The sequence below is a fragment of the Rutilus rutilus genome (genome assembly GCF_951802725.1).
Source record: "Rutilus rutilus genome assembly, chromosome: 15".
Taxonomy (NCBI): Eukaryota; Metazoa; Chordata; class Actinopteri; order Cypriniformes; family Leuciscidae; genus Rutilus; species Rutilus rutilus.
The window spans coordinates 7810918-7825411 of NC_140220.1; the positions used below are offsets into that span (position 1 = coordinate 7810918).

The following is a 14494-nucleotide window of genomic DNA, read 5'->3' on the forward strand; positions in this document are numbered from 1 at the left end:
TTTTGATTTGTAATCCCATTTAGTTAAGACACTCGAATTCAGTGTATTTTCAGGAAGTCACTTAAGTTTAATCCAGATTGATGCTCCTGTCGCGGCTTGAAGTGTTGAGGGGCCGTGCCAAAGGCAGCATTTGGGTTGGATCCCAGGAGGGTGCTGGCTTGTCACAGGGACATTAGCAAGTCTCGAGTCGCTTGAGGGGCCACGTCATTAACTGCCAGGGCTGTTGCAAGTTACACACTTTATGCCAGAAGAAGGAATGACTCCCGCCAAAACTGCGATGCCCTTGATAAATAACGAGGGCATGTTGATCATAATGCATTAGTTATGTTGCCACTGTCCTTGAAAGACTGTGAGAAAATTCATATTAGTTTGTGGACCATTGCATATTATTAATATACGGTGACTTTAAAAGTATTTGGGTGCTCAAATATGTCTGAATGTTATTGAAACTAGTTTCCGCATGGAATAACAAATGTAAAAAGGTAATTGCTGCTTTTTGTCTCACAATTCAGATTTTTTTTTTTATCAGTATATACTTCACAGTTATGACAAAAAAATCAGAATTGTGGGATAAAAACACTTTTAAAGTCTGAATTGTGAGAATTGTGCTCACATAATTTCATCACTCCCAATTGTGTCATAAAAGTAGCCATTTTATATCTTGCAATTTTTACCTTTATAAACTTTTACAAAATTAAAAAATTGCAATATAAAGGCACAATTGCAATTTCATTTTTTTTTTATTCCGTGGCGGAAACAATTGTTGCTATAGAATGTCATTGCATTAGATTACAAAAATTCAAACAGTAGCTTTTATTTTAAAGAAAAATTGTTTACATACAGTTTTTTTTTAAAGCAAAAAACTTCACAAAAAAGGTTTTTTAATTATAAAACTGTGATTCCGCTTCAAAAAATCCAGAAAATATATTTTGTGGCATCATTAGTTCGATTTGTCAGATCCGCTCTGAAATGTTTCTAAAATGTTGTCATCACCTCCAACTAATTATAGTTTTTCTTTAACATTCAGGCATTACAGAGTAACATTAAATCCTTGCCTACAGATAGATCTGAACTTCCCCCTGAATAGCAGGTGACAACTTATAATTCTCTGATGTGCTACATTGCCAAACAGTGTTAGCAAGGCATCTGAATAAGTTATGAAGCCTTCTGCTCAGCTCCGAAGCCTCATAGCCTGAGAACAAACTGCGTGTGAATAGCAGTGAGCCTCGAAATATATAGTGTGATATAATCCTGACATTGATTTGTCCTTGCTGGGTATGAGCTGATTATTTGATTTTACCTCAAGGGTTTCAGAGTTGATCCTGTCATTTTACTTTTATAGCTGTAATGTCACTAACAACAACAACAAAAATGTGTATATATATATATATATATATAAAATAAAAATCAGTTGTATCATGGTAGTACTATTCACTTTGGAGTAGCAGGTAAATTACAGTATACTGTTTTATATTTATAATTTTGATGCATTCATTTTTTATTTATCTCTGGTTCTGTTTTCCAAACTGAGATAGGAAGAATCTGAAACATAAAAAAATAAACATAAAAATAAAAAATTGTGCACTTTACCTACAAAAGACTTGTTGGGATGCCAGACGGGAAGCAGATTTTGTTAGTCTGGTTTTTCATTTCAAAACAAATTATTATTATCCATCTCCATTTATGCTGGAATAAAAGTTGTGTCCTTTACAAATGTATTTAGAAATGAATGGCCTGAGAAAACACAAGTGAATAATTACAATTTTTATTTTTTTTGTGGCATCCAATTACATTATGATTGTGCTGGATGAATTATGACCAGAATTTCACAGCTGCTGTCTCTCTGTCCTCTATGACATTAAAAGCTGATTGCTGGTAACAGATGAATAGTGTGCTAAACTCCACTCTGGCTTCATCTGTACCCTTATCACCTTTACAGCGCAATATGAAGCTGTAATATAATGTTGTACTGTAAAATAATAGAAGCTGTTTATATTTTCTATGAAGCCTATAATGCATTATTAACCACAGTTATTATTTGCTTTGTGTTATAATGCATTATATTTTAAGAGCATAGCATTATAAATAAGAGATAATGTATTATAAACCAGATCAAGACCCAGATGCAATATAGATTACACGGCTACTTACCAAATTAAATAAGTGGATATGAAATATTGATTGAAGTTTTGTTATGTGAGAAAGAGACTTCAGAGTGATATGAAAGACATTAACTAGCCTTTTAAACAATTTAGCAGTCATTTAGTTGCAAAATTCTATAATTGACCAATCAGAATCAAGTATCCCAGAGAACTTTATCATAATTACCATCATAATTATTTATGAAGTGATCTAACAGTTTATTATATTTTATATTTTTTATATATATATATACTTTAAGAAAGAAAAGGTATGTGTATTCAGGACATGTGTCCTGCTCATCATCATCCTCCTCCTCATCAGGCCATATCAGTTTGTAATCTTGATGCTGCTGAATGTAGGCCTGGTATCTGCACTACTGCAAGCATAATTTCACCGGTCAATTAATCATGGGTGATTCCAAAATTATTATTTTACTAAAATGAGTTACAAAAAACGTGCCAAAAGTGTAAGTGCGGAAAAATGGAAGGCAGAGGAATACAGATCCTATTTATTTTGCGTTAGCATGAAGCTACAGCTTCACAATACATGAATTACACTTACGCATAACAGTAAAATCCTGCTAATATTTTTTTCTTACACTTGAAAGGCGATTTACACCTTTACAAATCTTCTCTTACAAATTTTATTTACGCTTGCAATCTTAAGTACACTTTCACAAATCTTACCCTGCGTATGTGATTCTTTATGGCATCATATTACCTTCATATGTACAAATCTCTCCTCAGTGACCATTGACATTTTATTGTTCAGCATTGCAGGTTTTTCCTCTGCCACTTTAATTGCTCGAACTCTTAAAGCAGGATGGATTCTGATTGGCTGTAAATGTAAATCAGATGGAAAAGGTCATCGATTCCAACGATACTCTTCTTCTGTGCCGTCGTTACAGTTGTGGTGTGGACTCTGCTATTCTTTTATATTTAGAATGATTTTTAGAACTGGCCTTAACTCTTTATGTCCTCTCAGGGCTGCTGTACATTGGATTCAGCGCGTGCATGTTTGGGCTGTACAGCTTCATGCCTGTGGTCATCAGAAGAACCAGCGCCACAGCGGTGAACCTCTCTCTGCTCACAGCCGACCTGTACAGCCTCTTCTGCGGCCTGTTCCTGTTCCAATACAAGGTTACAATATGCTCTCTCTCTCTCTCTCTCTCTCTCTCTCTCTCTCTCTCTCTCTCTCTCTCTCTCTCTCTCTCTCTCTCTCTCTCTCTCACCTCCACCATTATACATGTCATTACTTGCCCTTGGCGCGTCCATTTTTTTTCTCATGAATGTTGAGCATAATTTCTCTGCTCTCCTTCTCAGAGAGAATTCTGCACATCATTTATTTTCCCTCCTGGATTCTACTTATAATATTAGTCGAGACTTCTTTCACCAATCAGTTTTGCATGACCGTTTTCCTGTGGCAGAATGAGCGAAGGCAGATACGTGTGTGTTGTCAGGTCTTAGATACGTAATTCGTTTAAAATAACGACATCAAATATTGAGTAAGAAATAAAAGTGTCTATAGTGCACTGCAGTGGAGACTTTGGTTGTGGCAGTGCTTACTTGCTAGTATGCTGTTGGGTTCAGTATAGTTGCACTGCTTCGTGCTTCAATAATGGACACTTTGAAAAGCTGCATTATATTGAGACAGATTCACAATAGATTCACAAAGATTGAGGACTTTTCCCTTTGCCTTTAGGGAAAGATCCAGACACAATGTGAGACTTCATCTCTAAACACCACCATTACAGCGAAAGCCATCAATGAACAAAGCCATTAGTCTTACTGTACAATGAGCATACTGTTTTAAACTCCCTTTCCTTGTCTAGTAGTGATTACACTGTCTGGAGGACAAAAAGAGATTCTGCTTCTTTTGAACTGATTATTATAGAGAGCATCACACTGATTAGTTTTAATTGTTACGGTGCTATTAAAGTGAAGGGTTTCAAAAGGGAGTTTTTGCAGCGATGCCGTAGAAGAACCATTTTTTGCTTCCCCCAAAGAACCTTTTAGTAAACCGTTCTTAAAAGAACGGATGGTTTCTTCTTGGAACCATCAATGCAAATAAAGAACCTTTTTAAGAGAGAAGTGTGTGTGAAAGGGATGTTTTGCTGGTGGATTTTTTTCTTTTCCAAGTTGAATGTATTAGGACCATGTTTCTGAGCTTCTGAATTCATGAAATACAATTAGAGTGATGGATATGAAACAAGCCTCCATCTCTGTGGCCAAAGGCAGAAAGCTCTGGGTTACTGCTTGTTGGGAATAGGTAGAAGTGGCTCAACGAAATTAGATTTGGTCTCAGTGGAGCGGCGGTTTTTTTTTTTGTGACAACAAAAGCAGTGATCACATCTAAAGCATCTCTGGCTTTGTTTTTCGATGTCCTTGTGTGAAGAGGCTCAGCACAGCTGTCATCTCTGACAGAAATGATCATGGATTTCAGCTAATATTTGATAGACATGTTGTAATGCATTATTATTATATTATAGAGTACGTTTCTTTTGTTTTGTTCATTTCAGCAGTTTACATATACTAGAAATGATGTATTTTTGAATTACATTATATAATATTATATTATATTGAGTAAGTTGCTCTTGTTTTGCTAATTTCAGCATTTTACATATACTAGATACAGGAAAATACAGTCAAATAATGTTTTTTATTCTTCACATCTCATATTTTATCTTAATTGAAATTAAGGTAATAACTTATTTGAAAACCAAATGGGCATAGTTTTTTAAATATGAATACATAAGCTTTTTACTGCAGCTTTAACAATAGCTTTATCAGATTTTAGAGCCTATCTTTTTTTTATTTAGCATTTAAGCGAGGCTGTCAATTATTTTACTTTTTTTAAAATCAAATCAAATTAATTACATGATATGCTGATTTATTCAAATTGTCCTAAGAAAAGCCCCCAAATGAAGATATTTTAAGGTTTTTTAGGTTGCTTTTAACTGCGTTTTGCTGGGTTTCCAGCAAATAATTAATAATTAAGTTAATGAATGCATTGAATTGACAGTCGTAGTAGTTTTTTATAGTGTCTTAACTATATGATGCTCATGTCTGGTATGATATAAAAAGCATCAGTGTTCCAAAATGTTTCAAATTGTTGTTCTCTCTGGTCATTGTGCTGTACACACATAACAAAAGGTTAGGGGTTACACCAGCGTGAGAGAAGCCGGCAGACAAGAAGAGCTTTCTAATAAATTCCTGTCCAGCCCTGAACTGAATGCCAGAGCCATTTGTAATATGGTCATATGTAGCCAGAGCTCCCTCGGATTCTCTGCACGCTGTTGTTATTGTCGGTCTGTAGTCTGCACCTGCAGTCTCATCTCAACCCTGTCCTTTATTTTTGTGTCTGGCTATTTGCCTTCTGAAACCTGGATTCTGCTCACGAGGCAAACTCAAGGTCCTTGTGAGTGTTCTGCGGAGCCTAAAAGTCTGAGAAAACAAGGAAGATCTATATCATTAAATTAATAAGAAAAGACATAAAAGATATGAGAAATATTTCAGATTCTGTCGAACTGTGTTACTGATAAGCAAATTTATGGCATTCATGTGACTCCTATTTACAGACACAGTCATATGTTTTTGCTTCCACTAAAGCACAATATGTTCTTAAATCACTGTTATTATAGTTAACTAAAACTAAAACCATAAAAATAACATTTTTGTTACTTGAAATGAAATAAATGCTATATATTAAAAAAATGTAAAATTTAATTTCAGCTAATCTAATTTTCATGTAGTTTAAAAATAAAAATAAAAACTGAAATAAAGATGAATAAAACTATATATAACTGTATTTTTTGTATTTATTTAGTATACATTTTTAGTATAAATTTGATATATATATATATATATATATATATATATATATATATATATATATATATATATATATATATATATATATATATATATATAAAGATAAAACCTTTTATTCCAAAGAAAGGAAAAACTAGACATTTTTTTTACTAATGGTCTCAGACTTTTGGACCCCACTGTAAATGAATCCATATCTGCAGCGGACAGATATTGGCATATGCCCACTCTTGGCTAAGACCATTTTGAACGTGCTTGCATGTTTTTCACAGTGATTTGCCGCTTGTCAGACAGAAGTAGATGAGAGTGTGTTTGAAATTTGAATCGAGCTGATTCCCACAATAGCCTTTGATGTTCCGTTCAGCCGGACCAGTTCAGAAGAAAAATGAGCCGTAAAGATTGAGTTCTTATCTCGACAGGTTGCTCAATTTGCTGAAATCTTGGTTGCTGGTAGATGTGTGACAGAAGCATGTTCTCACTGCAATTAGGCTTTCATTTTCACTTTGTGGCTTGTTTGGTCCGTTCCATGAGGAAAAGTAGATCGTTTGATGGTTGGATGTATCTTCTTATTCGCAGCAGTTGGGTTGTTTGTCCAGATCAAATAGTTAATGAGAATTTTTACTGGAAGCATTTTGTGGTTACAGAACAAATCATTTGTCTCAAAAATGTAGGGAATACCTGAACCACACACAAACACGAAGATCATTTGTATATAGTAAAACAATGTACTGTACTTAATGCATACCACATTTAGCTTAATATCAATGTTGGTTCATTAGTATGTACAGTAATCCTACACTTAAAGGCCTTATGCTGATAATTAAGTCTAGTATCTGATCAAACTATTGATTTATTCAGAGATAGCGGGCTCCAGATGAAGGCTGTTAGCATTGATTTAAAAGTGTGGCTTGGTGCTTTTACTGTAAGCTCTCTTTTGTCTGCTTTAATGGCTGTGCTATTTCCTTTCACAACAACACGGAGAGCTGCATGGACCAGCCATTACCTGCAGCACTTCAAGGCTAACCGGGGATTTTAAATGCTCCTGTAAACATGCTTCCTTTATTGAGGACAGTTGTTAATAGCGGACTAGTTTTATTTTTTTAAATCAATGAATATGAAATTTGAATGTGGCCACAAAAGCTTGAGTGCTAAACACAGTCTGTTTTTCTGGCTACTTTAGGTCGTTTTAGGCAATTCTAGCAGAATTAGTGGGTCAAGACGTCCTTTCCATTCAGCCTGGCATGTAGTTGGTTTAGGCTGCACAGCTCACTTGATCAGCACAGCCTCAAGTTTGATTCCTATAGGTGAAAACCACTGATTTCAGATTTTCTGAATTTTTTTACATTTTCACATGGAAGCTTGTTAAAAAAAGTAATCGTGACTTTTTATCTCACAATTCTGACTTTTTTTCTTGCAATTGTGAGGTTTTTATCTAACAATTTCTGAGTTTAGATATAAAGTTAGAATTGGAATTATGAGAAATAAAATCAGAATTGTAATGAGAAATAAAATCAGAATTGCAGGTCAATAACTCGGAATTATGAGAAATAAAGTCAGAATTGTGAGTCATAATTATAAGAAATAAAGTCAGAATTGCGAGTCATCAACTCAGATTATGATAAATAAAGTCAGAATTGTTATGAGAAAGTCAGAATTTCGAGTCATAAACTTGCAATTATGAGAAATAAAGTAATAATTGGGAGTAATAAACTGAATTATGCTAAATAAAGTCATACTTGCGAGATATAAACTTTTTACACGTTTAAAGTTTATATCTTGCAATTATGACTTCTTTCTCAGAATTGTGAGATATAAACTTGCAATTGTGAGTTATAAAGTCTGAATTATGATGAGATAGAAACTCGTCATGATAAAAATTTGCAATTTTTTGTTTTGTTATTTCATGGCGGGAACTAGCTTCCATAGAAACATTCAGAATGACAAAAGCAATTAAATATGAGGAAATTAATAGGGTGGCACATGGGGTGGGCTTGAAATTGGGGTTCCACTATTATCAAGTTAGCACTTTTTCAAATTAGCTATGCAGACGATTTATGAAGCCATATTTGTGTAAGAATAAAAAAAAGACATGTCTTTGCAAACCCTTCTTTAACACATGGCTGTTTGTCTCTGGGACAGTAAAATCTATCTTTGGTTCATAACTTTCATTTTGAAATATGACACTCAGAACACCTTGCATATTACAGTATGATTTATTGCGAGTGTGAGCATCTTTTTTTTTTTTTTTACAGGTTGTAATTACATCACTGTACCCTTATTGAAAACTCTTTTCTCCTCTAACACTTGGGAGAAAGGGGGCACCATGTGTCTAGCTTGAAATAGCAGGTGCTTTATCATAGTTATGCTGGCATGTAGCACCACTTGATATATTTAAATGAGCAACCTGACACACCGGCAATTCAAGCAGAATATATTCCTTTCCAGCAGATATTACTCTCGCTGGCTCTAATACCCTTCCAGTACTGGAAAATCACTCAGGCTGTGCTTGATCTTCCATACGTTTGCCAGAACCATCTGCCTAATTTCTATCCTGTGGTCTGCACTGAACTCTCATGTGTTCACTTTTTAAAAATCCGCAAAATGAACAAGACTTTATTCTGCTATTTTCACTTAGGAAAAGGTTGTTTTCACCTCAGTGTAAAAAAGTCTTTATTTCTTATATTTGTTACTCACAATGCCACTTTGTTTGTTACAATTACAACATTAAATATCACAATAATAATTATATTTCTCATAATTTGACATCTCAATTGCAACATGAAATCACATGTCATTATTTTTTACAATTGCATTTTTATCTCGCTATTGCAACTTTATTACTTGTAATTGGATATTTCCCACAATTGTGACTTTACTTTTCACAATAACTTTATGATTTGATTTCTCACAATATGACGGTATATCACAAAATTGCAACATTATTCCACAATTATTATTTCTCCCAATTGCAAATCCATTACTCATAATTGTGATTACATTTCACTATTACAACTTTTGTAATTCTTTGTAATCTGTCACAATTGTCACTTTATTTTTCACAATTTTGACATTGTTTTCTTATTTAATTTCTTAATTTAAACATTCTCACATTTAGGTGGACGCATGCTTTCATAGATCAGCCCTTCACTCCAAACCTCTGAAAATAAAGGTTCTTTAACAAAGAATTTTGTCCTTAGCAAGAACCTTTTTTTTTTTTTTTTTGCTGTATTTAGTTCTTGAATTGTTTATGATGTTTTAGAGATTCTTGAAGTTACATCACAGGTTATTCAGATCATCGTATTGGTTCTAGATACCATCTGAAGAAGGAAGTAGATATCTTCAGAGGCCAAGTAAAGCCCTTCTGGTTCTTTTAAATACTGATACCTAAAAAGGTTCTCCTATGTCATCAGTCTAGTCTATCCTAAACCTCTCATCTTTAGTTTATTTATTTTACCTGTGTAAACTCATGCACATGCAGACAGATTTATATAGACTTGATTTTATTAAAAGCACCTCTGGAGATGCACAAAAGCCACACCAGGACATTGGTCCCTTGCTTTTATTGATTCATTGGAAATATTTATTCTGCTGTGATGCTTGAGGGGGGAACGGCAGAAGAGGGCTGCAAACTGTGAGAAAGTGTCAAAGATTATTTAAAATTCTCTGTGGAGTTTCTCTAGACTTCAAAAGCCTAATGTCTATCACTGCAGGGCTTTTTGCACTATTTATGAGTGTGTGTGTGTGCATGCATGTACGTTTTTACACAAGCCGCATCAGCTCAGTCTGGCACACACATGGTCTCACGGTGGTCCTCTCTCTATTAGAGCTTTTAGATGGGATGTGATCAGCTAATAACACTAGAAAGCAATTACATACGAGGCTCATTGAGTCATAGATATTGATGCTTTCATACTGAACAATGTTTTCGATTTGTTAATGGTCTGTGAGCTTCCAGCAGGCATTGCAGCATTACAAATAAGCATTCATTTATACAAATACTGTTATAGTTGCTTGCTGACTCACTTTATCCTGTTGTAGTTGCCAGTTATTTGTTGTCTTATGTTAAAAGCTCATCTTTTACACGATTGCCGTTATTGAGGTCTATGTGCGAGTCTATAAAACGAATGGACATTACAATCGTTGCTTCACATCTCGCAAAGATACTGAGTTCACTGCATATTAGACACTGTAAGTGGTGAAGTGATGATACATGAAAATGTTATGTGAGTGTGACTATTCAAAACTTCATTATTGGCTGAACAAGAAAAGCTCTTGAGTAATTGCAATTGTAAAGCATCAGATTTCATGGTATTTATTTATACTTTTTTTCCACAGTGAAAAGACTTTGTACTCACTGCTGAATCCTGCTCTTATGTGCCAGAGCTGAAGGCCATTTGTCAATCACAGGCGTGATAGAGAGATGGAGACATTGTTCATAGCACAGCTCTACAGTTGTGATTCTCATCCACACCTCAGACCCTATGATGAAAAACTATTGATGTGATTTGGAGATTGAGTGACGGCAAATAGAGTGAAGCGTTGGCATTTCAGTTTTCCAAGTCGTGATTGTTGTTGCTATTTTCAAAGCGCTGACAAGGGTTTTGAGTCCCTGCTCGACCATAACGCCGAGCAAAATATAATCATTAATGCAGTGTTCAAAAATGGCTCTTATTGTCAATGGTGTGATTGTGTGACCCATTCCAGGGTATAATTTAGTAGACACCTTTGGAAATACCATAGCTGCTAAAGTTATTTTAAGGTTTGGTCTTTAAAAAAAAAAAAAAAAGTCTCAGCAGTCTAGAAGCTTTCAAAGATAAAAAAAAGAAAAGAAAAAAAAGAGGCAAAATTCAGATTATAAGAGTGTTTATTTCCATCCTCCATAAAAACCTGATATGTAATTTGGCTTCATGCTGAAGACTTTGGGATCAATTTGAAAATTCTGGGAAGTCCATTAATATATGGTTCCAAATGGGTGTTTTAGCATCAATATCAGCCATATCAGTGCTATTTTTAGTTCCCCAAAGAACCTTTCAGTCAACAGTTCTTTTGTTTGACTGAAACCTTTTTCCCCTTAATAGTGTGAAGAACATTCTTAAAATCTGAAGAACCCTTTCCACTATAAAGAACATTTTGTGGAATAAAAAGTTTCTATGGATGTTGAAGGTTCTTCATGGAACCATCGATAACAATAAAGAACCTTTATTTTTAAGAGTGTAGGCATTCCTATGACATTGAATCACATGTAATGCATGTATCACAACATGGATTTTGAACCATGATTAATTTATTAATGCCATTAGGGTGGTCCTTATCAAGTCCAATTTTTTTTGTGTGCAAAATGTTAGTGTCTTAACCTCTTAAACTGTTCCTTTTAACTTCAAAGTTAGAAATATGCAAAAATGTTGACAAAAAAATGATATTTAGAGGTAGCTCAATCACGTGGAAGATTGCCTATGTTAAGCTGTGCGGCGTTATTGTGATATGCAAGTAATATTAAAAGTTGCTGCAAATGAACTACATTTTATTGAAATCAGAGCAACACTGACATGACAACAATGACAACAATCTCAAAAAAAAGCACAAAGTTTTCAACAATCCCTCATTTCTGATGCCCAGCAGCCAGTGTTGACTTTTTGCAGTCTGGATAGATCCGTCGTTGATCTTCCACCACATGAAGGAGAAACTGCAGTTGTTCTTCAGAGTGTGTGAGATAGCCATTGTATTCTTGAATCAGAGCCACTTCTCTCTCGGCGTGATCATTGACTACTTTCATTGCATGTATAATTGCCTGTGCCTCCTGATAATCTGCTTGATTCGGCCAAAGTTCCGGGTCAATTTCAAGGAACGTAATGTAATTTTTTAAACCAAAAAATGTGCTCTAAACCCAAACAATAACCAAGGTGATCATCAATAGAAATATGTATTGATTCCACCAGGAAAGGTAAATCTGCTAAACCGGGTCATGGATGGATTAATTTGGATTTAGTTTCTACAATAAGTAAACTGAGATATGCATCTAAAATACATATTTAGGAATATATGGTGCATTAGATGCTTTTATGGAGATTTTTTTGTGGAATTTTACTAGCCAGGTACAATACCAATTCAAATGATCTGTTTTTACGAAAATCATCAAAATCTCAGAAAGTTTAAAGCTATTGAGCTACCAGTAATTATTATGTTACTGCCATAAAAGTTGGCATGCTGTATTTTCTTATATAAAGGAACAATTTGAAGGGTTAAGAGCATGACAATTGGAGACTTTAAAAATAAGGACCACCCTAAATGCCATCCTATCTGTAATTTCAATCACAGACTTCTTGCCTTGAACTGTAGACTGACACTGAGAGAGAATTCTCCATCTCTAATTAGTTCATTCTCAGTGGAATCTCTCCTATTGGGCCTCCATGTCTGATTCCCTCATGTTTATTAAAGAAATAAGACCCTAATGTGACCTTTTTTAAAACTTTGTCTGCAATGGCTGTCATTAGACCGTGGCATCAAGGGATAGTTCACACAAATTTAAAAGTTCTGTCATTATTTACTGTATGTTGTTATTTTGTTGGAAGACTTTTTCATACAGACTCTCTCTCTCTCTCTCTCACTCTCTCTTTAAACCCTCACTGCTTTCATGTTCCATATAACAGATTTGGATTGTTCTGATTTATTATTAATAAATTCTGATTTGAAGTTTTAAATGAGCATTAGAATTAGAATTATTAAGTCATGATTTACAAAGTCACTGTTCTATTTAAAAGTAGTAAATTATGATTTAGCTTGACGTCATTGTTCTATTATGATTTTTACTTATTTAGAATTAATGAATCGTGATGTACAGTTTTAAATCAGTGTTCTTTTAAGAAGTAGTAGATTATGATTCAAAGTTTTAAATCAGTGTTCTAGTTCGACTTGAATCATGATTTACAGTTTTGATGATTTACAGATCATGATGTAGACTTTTTAAGTCACTCGATACATGAAGCTGATTATATTGCTTGCCTGTCTACAGTTTTCCGGGCTTTACCTGCTGTCCTTCTTCATCATCGTCCTGGGACTGGTCTTATACTTCTCCTCCTCCACGTACGTGGCACAGGATCCTCGCGTTTATAAACAGTTCCGCAACACGGGAAACGCCATCACAGACGCGCCCACTGTGGGGCCGCTGGAGCCTTCAGTGACCTATACGAGCCTGGGTCAGGAAATAGAGGAGGAGCCTCGTATACGAGTAGCCTGAAGGGGGCGTGGTCTCTCAAAACCAATCATCCACGGCCCGGCCCAGCAGTCTGTAGAAAAGTGAAGGGTAACGATCACTGATTGATGTAATCAACCACGTAGCAAATGAGTACACTGTGATCACAAACTGTTAATAGGTAGCAGTGACTTCTGTACATCTGAGTTATCAGATCCATCATGTATAGAGATGATTTCACCTCATTGCCTCTTTCCCCCGTGGCAAATTAAGTGTTTAGAAGGATTCGTGCTGACTGTTTTGTCCAAATGCTCACTTGTGAATGTTTTACTTTCTTATACAAGCACAAAGGGTTCATTGTATCTGAAAGTTTGACAAGGTTCGTCTCACTACAATTTCATGAATTTTTTATGTTTTATCTGATGACGTCTCTGGAAAACTGCATTCTGAGTTTTAAAATGCTGATTTGAGCCAGTGCCTTGCCATGTGATATTATTGTGGGTTCCATTTAGCCAATGAGAAATCATGACTTCTAAAAACAGTGTCATCAGTATTGGACATCATGTCATGATTGCATATTGTATTATCTGCTCAAAATTATAAATATTTCCATCTACAAAAAGGGTTAAAAAAAGAGTGCTTTTCCACCCTTCTTTAAATGTTATACCATATTCATTTTTTATATTTGTCATCATATTGTTCATTTTGTTTTAATTCTTCCAAGAAAGGGTACATGCATTTGTATTAAATATTAAAGTCTGTGTAATAGCAATTGATTGTAAACTTGTAAACTATTTTACTGCACTTGACTTTGTTTTATAAGCAGTTCAGTCTTTAATTATCATCTTATTTGGATAAAATCCAATACAAATACACGTGTAAAGTTATTCTGAACTGATATCTACATTTTGTTTTGTTTAAAAAAAAAAATTGTCATTTAAATATTGGAAATTCTTAATGTGTTTGACTTGCTTAAAATAAAGTATATTTGTCTTAAACTCAAAAAACATGAATGTGCCATGACTGGGAAAATGTGTTTAAGATTTGCAAAACACATCACAATCGTCATCATAACATCATACTCATACACATCATAATCAAACTTTTACTTAAAAGGGATAGTTCACCCAAAAATTAAAAAAATTTCATCATTTACTCACCCTCAAGTTTTTCCAAACCTGTATGAGTTTCACAAAAAAAGATATTTAAAGAATGTTTGTCACCAGAAATTTGATGGTAGCCATTGACAATCATAGTATTTTATCTTTCTACTATGGAAGTCAATGGCTACCGTCAACTGATTAGCAACATTGTTTAAAATATCTTATTTTATGTT

At 34.5% G+C, this 14494-nt stretch overlaps 1 protein-coding gene across 1 annotated transcript in view; it reads left to right on the top strand.

The window, feature by feature from the left end:
- Window positions 1-14159, top strand: part of slc35f1 (solute carrier family 35 member F1) — a 118354-nt gene extending 104195 nt beyond the window's left edge. Inside the window, exons 7-8 of the mRNA XM_084431464.1 lie at window positions 3127-3281; window positions 12979-14159. Coding sequence (XP_084287590.1) covers window positions 3127-3281; window positions 12979-13203 — 380 coding nt within the window. The 3' untranslated portion in view covers window positions 13204-14159. The remainder of the gene's footprint in view (window positions 1-3126; window positions 3282-12978) is intronic.
- Window positions 14160-14494: the final 335 nt, after the last annotated feature.